Source organism: Myxocyprinus asiaticus, chromosome 25, assembly GCF_019703515.2.
Source record: "Myxocyprinus asiaticus isolate MX2 ecotype Aquarium Trade chromosome 25, UBuf_Myxa_2, whole genome shotgun sequence".
NCBI lineage: Eukaryota > Metazoa > Chordata > Actinopteri > Cypriniformes > Catostomidae > Myxocyprinus > Myxocyprinus asiaticus.
Genome location: NC_059368.1, coordinates 35,077,069 through 35,087,138, shown reverse-complemented (window position 1 = coordinate 35,087,138; position 10,070 = coordinate 35,077,069). Strand labels below are relative to the sequence as shown.

Sequence of the window (10,070 nt, the reverse complement as noted above, 5' to 3'; positions counted from 1 at the left end):
AGAATGTCAGAAAAAATAATTAATAATCATATTATTGCTTTATGACTAGAAATATTGTACTTTAATACTACTACATTTTGATACTGTTTTACAGCTAAGAATTATTACAAGAATTTGTCTTAAAAACAAAAGCACTCTATTTGGAAATACCAAAAGCTGAATCTGCGGGTATTAGTGTTTGAAACCATTTGTTGTTGCTCTAGTGACCTGCCAGTTGTGTGTTGCATGTTAAATGTTTATCTGCTTGGCAGGACAATATCTATTCACTGGTCTGGGTCATGTATTAAAGAGCAGAAAAGGATATCCCTACCGAACGATGAAATTATGGCAGCTGAACAAATTGCATTTGTGGTGGTGTGGATGTATTTGTTGGAATAAACTAAATCCCTTCACCTCTACACATCATTAGCGGACATTTAACAATGTATTTGACCTAAATGACTTGATGATCCTATCGGAGTCCTCATACCCGATAAAGACATTTCATTGGATTAGACCTTGTGTCAACCTCAAGAGATATGTAAATGATGAGAACAAGCTTAATCTGTGAGTGACCTAAAATATTACTTGATTCCGTCAAGCTTGATACGGCGAGTGTGAACTGCGCCACAACAGGTCTGTGATATGTGATAAGAAATGTCAAGTTTATTATACCCTGTGAAAAATAATGTTTTTACACAGAATGAATACGGTACAACGACTAAAGGAAATAAAAGGCACTTTTGATTTAATTTTCTCCCAAAACACTAAAAAGAAGCAAAAATACAGTAGCACTTTCCTAAACACCTGTTTGTCACTATGAACTACAACATTTCCCTGTTCCATGAGGTCATCGCGTGCAAAGTCTAAAGGCTGATTTTGAATCATTACATCTAGTGAGAGAATCCATGACATTTTCATATACAGTAAATATAAGTAACACTTTACAAAAAGGTTCCATTTGGTAACATTAGTGAATGAACAATGAACAATACTTAAGCATTTACTAATCTTAGTTAATATTAATTTGTATGTATACTAATACATTTTTTAAATTAAAAGTTGTATTTGTTAACATAAGTTAATGCACTATGAACTAACATGAACAAACAAGGAACAGTTGTATTTTACCTAACATTAACAAAGATTAATAAATGCTGTAAAAATATACTGTTAAATGTTTGTTCATGATACCTAATGCATTAACTAATCATGTTAACGAATGGAACCTTATTGTAAAGTGTTACCTAGTGTGTTGTGTGTGTGTGTGTGTGTGTGTGTGTATATATATATATTTCTTCTTGAGACAAAATATTTATTTGTCAAATTCAGTTTTTTTCAAAGTACTTAAAAAGTTTTACAATAACCTGTTTTTTTACACACACACACACAAAAAAAAAAAAAAAAAAAAAAAAAAAAAAAAAGTACATTTTACAGTTTAAAACTGTTGTTAATTATATGACCATGATGGCACTGTAAAAAAAAAAAAATCTGTTAAATTGACATAAAAAACAAACAAACAAACAACAAAAAAAGAAAAAAACAGTCATACACTTGATATTAACTTCTGAAACTGTAAAAATCTGCTTTTTATTTTATAAGGTATTGTTAATCACCATACTAATTACAGAAGTGCACATGATGACATGAAGCAATGACCAATAACGATGTAGAGACAGTGCTCAGTGTCACTCACACAAACACTAAACACCATCAGGGTAACACATGTGAAATTAACATAATGCAGTAAACATGAACTAAACTACATCAAATATAAAACAGAACACCCCAATGTATGTAACTGATATTAAAAATAAGAAACTTAACTATTTCCATAAAAGATAATGAAAAATGTAATGGTCATGCAGGGAACTGTGGGAACACCAAATTATTGTTTTTTACTGTAATTTTAACAATAATTTACTGTAAAAAGTACATGTACTCTCTTGTTAAACAATGTAAATTCTTACCATTAAGTATACAGGAAAATCTTACTAAAACAATACAACATTTTATTGTAAAAACTACTGCATTGTCTTTTAAAATATATAAAAAAACATTTACTGTATATTTTACAGTTAATATTTGTTAATCAATTAACATTTTATTTCTGTAGCATTTTTACAGTCTTTTACCATTAAAATTACAGACATTTTTTACAGTGTGTCCAATAAGTGAAAGAGCAGTATTTGGGGTAAAAAGCCCCTTTTTGCAAGAGCTAACTGCCCCCATTTCTCAATTTCTCAAATACTTCAGAAGTTATGAAATGCCAAATGTGACTGAAATGTAAAGTAAAAGATGCACACTTTTCTGAAGTGGTTATTTTGAATGAGCATTATCTTAATTTGTTATGTATTTGCATACATTTTGCATACACCATATCACTTTAGTGAGTTTTGTGACGCAAGGACAAGACAGATTTGTTGTTAAAAAGAAAGAAAAAGGCCCAGCCGTTGTTGTAAATGTGAATACTGTTTTCATGTGATTTGTTACTGGTTAAATAAAAGTAAAAAAAAATAAAAATAAAATGCTTTTCAAAGCACTTTGGGCATAAACGGTCATCTCTTTGGTCCAAATAAACTTGGATCTTCAAGAGTGAAAACAAAGATAAACTGTGGAATGGAATTGATGGAATGTATACATTCTTATGGACTTATGATAACTTACAATAAAACATGCAAAAAAATATACAACAACAGTTAAATACAATAAAATGTTGTATTTTTAATTACAGAACCAATTAGAGTTTAATATATGAAGTTCATACTTGACATAGAAGAGCTCAGTGTGCCCTTTGAGATTAATTTGTTCCTCGGTACATCAGACACTTATTAAACTTCGATAAAGTGAACAGGTACTGAGTGCTGTTCTGTTACAATATGTGTATTACTGTGATTGGACTTTGTTTTGCTGTGGTAAAATATGTAAATGAATAATCAAACACTTCTTATTCCAGAAAATGTTTGGTTAAATTTTCCCCCACTTTCTCATTTGAACTCTGACAACAGAGAAGGTTGCTATGATAGATAGGCAAAGCCTAAACTCACATGACCTGTATTGAGGTGAACTGAGGACTCAAAAAAGCTATGTGTTTCACATGAATTTAAATTCATGTGTTTCTAAAGGAAAATGAAATTCAGTTTTGGTGATCATATAGCGTTTATTTTAACCATATATTTTTGGAGAATCTGATAAAGTTGTAAATGCCATACTGATGTATAATTTAGTGCTGTATACATTTACAGTGCTCCATAATTTTCCATTACTCTGATAATAAAATAGCATATTGTACCATCTAGTGGATATAAATGGAAATACTACAAATTAAACCACACTTTAATTTCAATATCCATCACACCACTGATTTTGGAACATTAAAATTATTACTAGGTACAGGCAGAAAAGAGTCAAGACTTAGCTACCATGTCTGTAAAATTAGAAAGAGATGGTCAAACACCTTGCTACAACTTGAGTGTGGTTGGAATAATCTTGGACATAAACATTTTAAAAAGATGGAAATGTATTTGATTAAAATTTTCATCTTCAATGTTATTATTTTCCTTTTTTTACTATTTAGCATAATGTTAAGCAGAACTGGAAAACTAATAGATGTGTCATGACCAAATTAAATTTGTGGTTTATTCACATTTTACATTGCTGTCAAATACAAAATAAAAATTCATCCTATGAACACAAATCACAAGGTGAACCCAAACAAAAAATTTACTTGTTTTACATGAACAAAAAGATCCAGGCTGTTTCTGTAATTTAGTGTGAAAACCGATTTACAGTCAAAGCCCTTGTGGTGGATCATACCTGTAGGCCAATCTTCAGGTAACACTTTTAACTGTGGGACAGCATGTGTCTTTTCAGATTACTCGACTGTGTGAAGCTCTTCACACACTGTGTGCACTGGAAAGGCTTCTGGCCTGTGTGAATAACACAGTGTCTCTTCAGTTTGGATGGTGCCCCAAAGACTTTGAAGCAGATGTCACACTGGTGGGATTTCGTAATTGTCTCTTCAGGGCATTTGATGGCACATTTATGTGCATGTAATGTCTTTAATGTGGGAAAACACTGACTACAGCCAGGGCAAATGGGGAGGTCATTTGGTGGTTCAACAAAGCGTCCAATAGGAACCTGGGAGTCCAAATGCTCCTGAACCACATCGTCTTTGAGCCCAGGGACTTGGGATGGTTCAATTTGCTGATACTGATGCAAACGAGGCATGTAACTATCAGGGACATATTTAACTGTGTGCGTGTCCACAATAGCACAATCTTCAATAACATCATCCATGTCTCGAGAACATTCTTCCTCGGTGCTCTGTTCTGAAGCACAGTAATGAGAAGAAGAGTCAGTTGTGGGTGGACAGTCACTCACCCTGCCAAAAGGCATAATGTCAGATGTCCTTTTCTCAACAAGCATGGATATGTCAGTTTTATGTATCAGAAGCTCACAAACGGATTTGTCGTTGCATCGAAAAATGACCTCTGACTTGATCTCAACATTCTCTAAATTACTAGTACCACTTGAATCACTGCAGCCACCACTTTGATGAAATTCCTCAGGATTCATCTTTTGAGATAGTATATCCTCCGCAACCTGATCTTGTTGCACTGTAATAAAGTCTTCCGCACCTACAAAAACTTGGTCTTCAGATATCTCATCATTACCAAAAGAAACCATGCTCTGCTGTTCCAAGTGTTTACCAGCAATTACATTTTGGCCTCTTTTCTTGTGTACACTCTGGTGGCATTGCAAATGGCACCGCTGTCGAAACGATTTTAAGCACATATGGCACTTAAATTGTCTAGTACCTGTGTGGCTCAAAAAATGTCTGGCGAGCTTGGAAGGAAACTGAAAATTCTTCAGACAGACACTGCACTGATTCACGCCATTTCCTTTGAGCTTAATGTACATTGGGCTGGAGGTTTCGACCTGTACTTTATCATTTCTTAACGTTTCTGAGCTCTCAATCCCTGTGGTACATGACTCAAATGGCTCTGTTAAGAACAACGATTGTGAGGGGACAGTTTGGTCAAGCTTTTGGTACTTTTTGGTCTCTGTTAAGATTGAGTCGAATGTCTGAGGTAAGAGAATACTTCTCCCATCCTGTTTGCAGTTCTTTGTCCCATTGAAAGATTCAGACATCTCTGCAATATCTCCAGGTGTTGGTGATTTGGTCCTGTACTTCTCAGTGTCTTCATCTAAGCTAAGAGGATTTTGTCTTTTTGCCATATGCACCCTAAGGTGCCTCTGGAGATGACAGAGCTGCCTGAATGACATCCTACAGACGTTGCAGGTGTAAGGCTTGATGTCCATATGGATGAACAGATGTCGAGTTAGTTTAGAGGGAAAACGGAATATCTTCAAGCATATTCTACACTGATATCCACCGTTCTTTTTGAGTTGAAGCATACACAGGAGCTTGGAAGACTCAGACGTTGGAGGAATTCTCTTCTCAGCAGGTGTGACAGCATTTGTGGTACAACCTGATGAAAAAGATCTTACCTCTGGTCCGAAAAAGCTAACGTCGTGGACAGAATTTATTTTGTCTACTATGGTATCGCCCTGTTGTCTAGTTTTTACAACATCTCCTGCAGCATTCGGAGCACCAGGGCTCTGCTTGACGATGTTCTGTGCATACTGATCGTCCCTCAAACAGGAATTGGGTTCTGTTCTAAATTCTGCCTTACACTTGTGAATTTTCAAGTATGCTTTTTGTTGGAAAGCTTTGGCGCACACTGTGCACTTGAAAGGCTTTTGGCCCGTATGGATCAGAATATGACGCTTGAGCTTTGATGGGGCTTTAAAGCATTTTGAACAAGTGAGGCACCAATATCCTTGTGGATATTTTATCATTTTTAAGCCCCTTTCTGAAACATATTTGGAGACTGTGATACTCGCAGTGCCAGATTCAGTTTTGATCAAGTCTGTTGCAGCTGACTTTGGTTTATCTGTTGAACATGTGTTGCTTTGTTGGAGACTAAGATGTTTTGGAGCATAAGATCTAAATGTTCTGGCAAGGCAATTATATGTAGAGTGCTTTAGCCCAGAATTGGATACTGAATACTCGGGTAGAGGTAGACTGTTGAATCTATGGCTCTGGAAAGGTGCTGTTTTCTTCTTACAGTCAGTATGAGCTCTGATGTGTATTTTTAGATTGGAAAGTTGCCTGAAAGCATGACCGCATATGGAACACGGAAAGGGTCTCTGGTCCGTGTGAATAAGGTAGTGTCTTTTTAATTTGGATGGTGCACCAAACCGTTTAAGGCAAATAGGGCAATCATAAATTCTTTTCTTTCCATTACAATTCTCAGTAACACTTTGTGTATTCCATGGAGGTATTGGAAATGAATCATTCACATTTACATAATTGTCCGCACTTTCTGTTGTGACACATGGTTCTTGTTTCTCTCCAAATGTTTGGTTTTCCTGGAGTCGTTGAGTTGAGCTACCACATGGGCTGTATTGAAATGCAGGACACATTTTGCCTGTACTTTCAGATAAATGAGTTGCCAAGTGGACTTTTAGGTGGGGTAACTGACGGAAAGTCTTGGCACAGAACCTACAACCAAAGGGCCTATGATTAGTATGAGTTAAAACATGCCGTCTAAGTTTTGATGGTGCAGAAAAACATTTCAGGCATGTTAAACACTGGTTGTTTTGGGGTGTTTTCATGTTTTTCAGAGCTTCATTTCTTGAAGTGTTACAGTCTGTCACGCTCTCTGATTGGGTTTCTTGTTCATTTTGGATGGATGTCTCCTGTTTTATGGGACTGAGCTCAAGCCACATGTCAGCTGACATTCCATTTGAAAGGTTAAGCATTTTCATGCACTGCAAAGAAAGATCAATGTTACATCCATTCTTTAGCATGTCTTCAAAAAGTAAAAAGTGTATGTTTTTTCCAACACTGCCTTTATCATGTGGGGGGTTCTCAAAGAAAACCTTTCCATCACATGTTACATGGTTGTAAGAGCATCTTTGCTGTTTGCAGCAACCATACACTGTCCACTTGCAGTTATTCCAGATTTCTGGCCCTCTATGCCACAAATCTGGAATTAGCCGTATCAGTGTTCTCTGGAAATGTAACCTGCTCAGAGTCACTGAGTTTAGAGTGTCCAATGTAAAGTGTCAGCCCTTGAGTTCAGGCAAGTTAACTAGGCTACATGTGGAAGCAAAAAATAAAAAATAAAAAATAAAATAAAAATAATAATAATAAAAAATAAAACCTGATGGCTGACTGTTCGCACTCTAAACAGACGAAGGGCCTCGTCCCAGAGTGAACGAGATGATGCTGCTTAAGGTTTGAGTGAAATTCAGTCAAACATGACACAGATGGTTGGCCGTGGCTGTGAGAAAAGAAAACACTCTTCGAATCCCCTGTATCTCCTGCATCCTGGACATTTAAATCAGAAGACACCATTAAACAAAATGAAAGGGAAATGCAAATATACTTTTTTGACATGTATCAGTGAAGGACTTATACATGGTCAACATTTTTACAATTATTCCACTAGCACAATTAAAATAGCCATAAATAATGATAAAATTGTTGGTAATACGTTTATAAAATGACATACAGTTGATAAGTGATATGAATTCTTATTCATATTAATAACTTTTTCCACTGAAACAAAGATACAAATGAAACTATACTTTGATTTATATTTGAATAATAATAATAATCTTACCCCACAAATTCTGTTAAGTTAAATCATGAGCACACCATAAATATGGTTACATTTATAGTAATTTTTGGATACGTTTCTGTTCCAAAACGGATAAAAACAGTGTTCCGTCACATAAATACGGACGTCAGGAAACAATTTGTTCCGGTTGGTTCTTTCCCATCGCTGGTTCCTATGCGCTCAGACACACTGCTGACCTCCAGTGGCATCACACATCATGATGACTAATATAATAACATTAATAATAATAATATATCTCAATATGTAAATAGATCTGGAATTCGTTTGTATATAATAACCTAACCAGTGGTGACAATCAACCATGGTAGTTTCCATCAAAATTATATGGTTTGGCTACTAACGTTAATAATACATTTGTCAAATCATAATAAATTAATATGGGACCTCCTTCGAACAGTGCAGGAGCTCTCAGAATCTGTTTGTAACTCGGTTGTTGTTCATTAAGTCAAAATAATGTTAAGGTTTTTTAAAAAAAAAAAAAAAAAAAAATTTATGGCAGTGGTGGCTAATACCAAGTAGCCACAGAAGTATTGTAGTAACTTGTGCATATCTACGTGAATTTATGTTCCGCAACTGGACAGTTAAATTTTTTTTTATGTTATTCTCCAAAATTATTTTATTATTCTTCAACGACTTCATATAGGTATGTTTCTTTTTTCTAGACAACCTTGAGGCTATTGAAAACTGTATTTCTATTTACAGTGAGGCAACTAAATTAACTCTAGATGGCAGTGGTGTGCAGCAGTGGCGTGCTGAATTACAACATGAAAGGCAGAGTAACTTTATAACAGCTACTGAGTAACAGTAACATTCTGCAAAAGGTGGATAGGGTTTAAATAAATTGGATAATTTAACTTACACTATCCGTCTTATAACATATTAAAAATATTAATGGGTATAATGAGCTATTGTGTAATGTCCATAACTTGCACTGTCACATGCAGAAATGGTTTGTTTTAAATAAATATAGCTTTAACTTTAGCTTATAACGATATCCATATACACCGATCAGCCACAACATTAAAACCACCAGCCTAATATTGTGTAGGTCCCACTCGTGCCGACAAAACAGCACCAACCCGCATCTTAGAATAGCATTCTGAGATTATATTCTTCTCACCACAATTGTACAGAGCGGTTATCTGAGTTACCGTAGACTTTGTTAGTTCGAACCCGTCTGGCCATTCTCTGTTGGCCTCTCTCATCAACAAGGCATTTCCGTCCGCAGAACTGCCACTCACTGGATGTGTTTTTGTTTTTGGCACCATTCTGAGTAAATTCTAGAGACTGTTGTGCGTGAAAATCCCAGGAGATCAGCAGTTACAGAAATACTCAAACCAGCCCGTCTGGAATCAATAATCATGCCATGGTCCAAATCACTGAGATCACATTTTTTCCCCATTCTGATGGTTGATGTGAACATTAACTGAAGCTCCTAACCTGTATATGCATGATTTTATGCACTGCTCTGCTGCCACACAATTGGCTAATTAGATAATCGCATGGATAATTATTGGTGCCAGATGGGCTGGTTTGAGTATTTCTGTAACTGCTGATCTCCTGCGATTTTCACACACAACAGTCTCTAGAATTTACTCCAAATGGTGCCAAAAACAAAAAACATCCAGTGAGCGGCAGTTCTGTGGACGGAAATGCCCTTTTGATGAGAGAGGTCAACAGAGAATGGCCAGACTGGTTTAAACTGACAAAGTCTACGGTAACTCAGATAACCACTCTGTACAATTGTGGTGAGAAGAATAGCATCTCATAACGCTATTCTGAGATGCGGGTTGACGCTGTTTTGGCGGCATGAGGGGGACCTACACAATATTAGGCAAGTGGTTTTAATGTTGTGGTTGATCGGTGTGTATATATATATATATATATATATATGTATATATACTTTATATGTGTGTGTAATTGTAATTGTGTAACATCCAAAATTGCCTACAATAATGCTAATTTTAATGCTTAATTTTAAAGTTAAGTCATTTGCTGTTTGTAAGATTTCATTTTAATATTCAGGGTGTTATCACACAAAGCGCATTTGAATATACTCTAAATTTTTAAAAGTGTGCATATTTCAAAGGAGTAACACACAAGAAGAGCACAGTTTGGGCAATCCGCCCATCACCACACGTATGTCCATGCAATTATCCCTTATCTGTAAGCAGTTTAATTTTCTGTGACATGGCGCAAGCGTCTCGGCCCTGATGGATGTGACATTAACGGGAGATGAAGCTGGAGAGATTGGACGCTGCAGTCACATAGTGGCATTTGTCACTGCCCCGGTCATGCAGATTGCGCCAGCACCGGCCACTGACTAAGATTAATGACGACGGCTCTCAGTCTTTGTTTCTTTCTGTGCTTGTGTCG

The 10,070-nt window shown here is 35.9% G+C and overlaps 1 protein-coding gene across 2 annotated transcripts; it reads right to left on the bottom strand.

The window, feature by feature from the left end:
• Positions 1 to 1,448: 1,448 nt before the first annotated feature.
• Positions 1,449 to 7,799, bottom strand: znf770 (zinc finger protein 770). 2 transcript variants are annotated; one of them, XM_051655474.1, is made up of 3 exons: positions 7,677 to 7,799; positions 7,215 to 7,381; positions 1,449 to 6,819 (listed from the first exon to the last, which is right to left on the bottom strand). In XM_051655474.1, exon 3 carries the CDS (start codon positions 6,814 to 6,816, stop codon positions 3,823 to 3,825), a length of 2,994 nt encoding a protein of 997 aa, XP_051511434.1. In that variant the 5' UTR covers positions 6,817 to 6,819; positions 7,215 to 7,381; positions 7,677 to 7,799; the 3' UTR covers positions 1,449 to 3,822. The 2 variants fall into 2 exon arrangements, with proteins under 2 accessions (XP_051511434.1, XP_051511433.1); XM_051655473.1 differs by having other exon boundaries at positions 1,449 to 7,381.
• Positions 7,800 to 10,070: the final 2,271 nt, after the last annotated feature.

What these genes read in the sequence shown, in the direction of transcription:
- znf770 (XM_051655473.1), bottom strand. Translation starts at nt 6,858, where the DNA reads ATGCTAAAGAATGGATGTAACATTGATCTTTCTTTGCAGTGCATGAAA.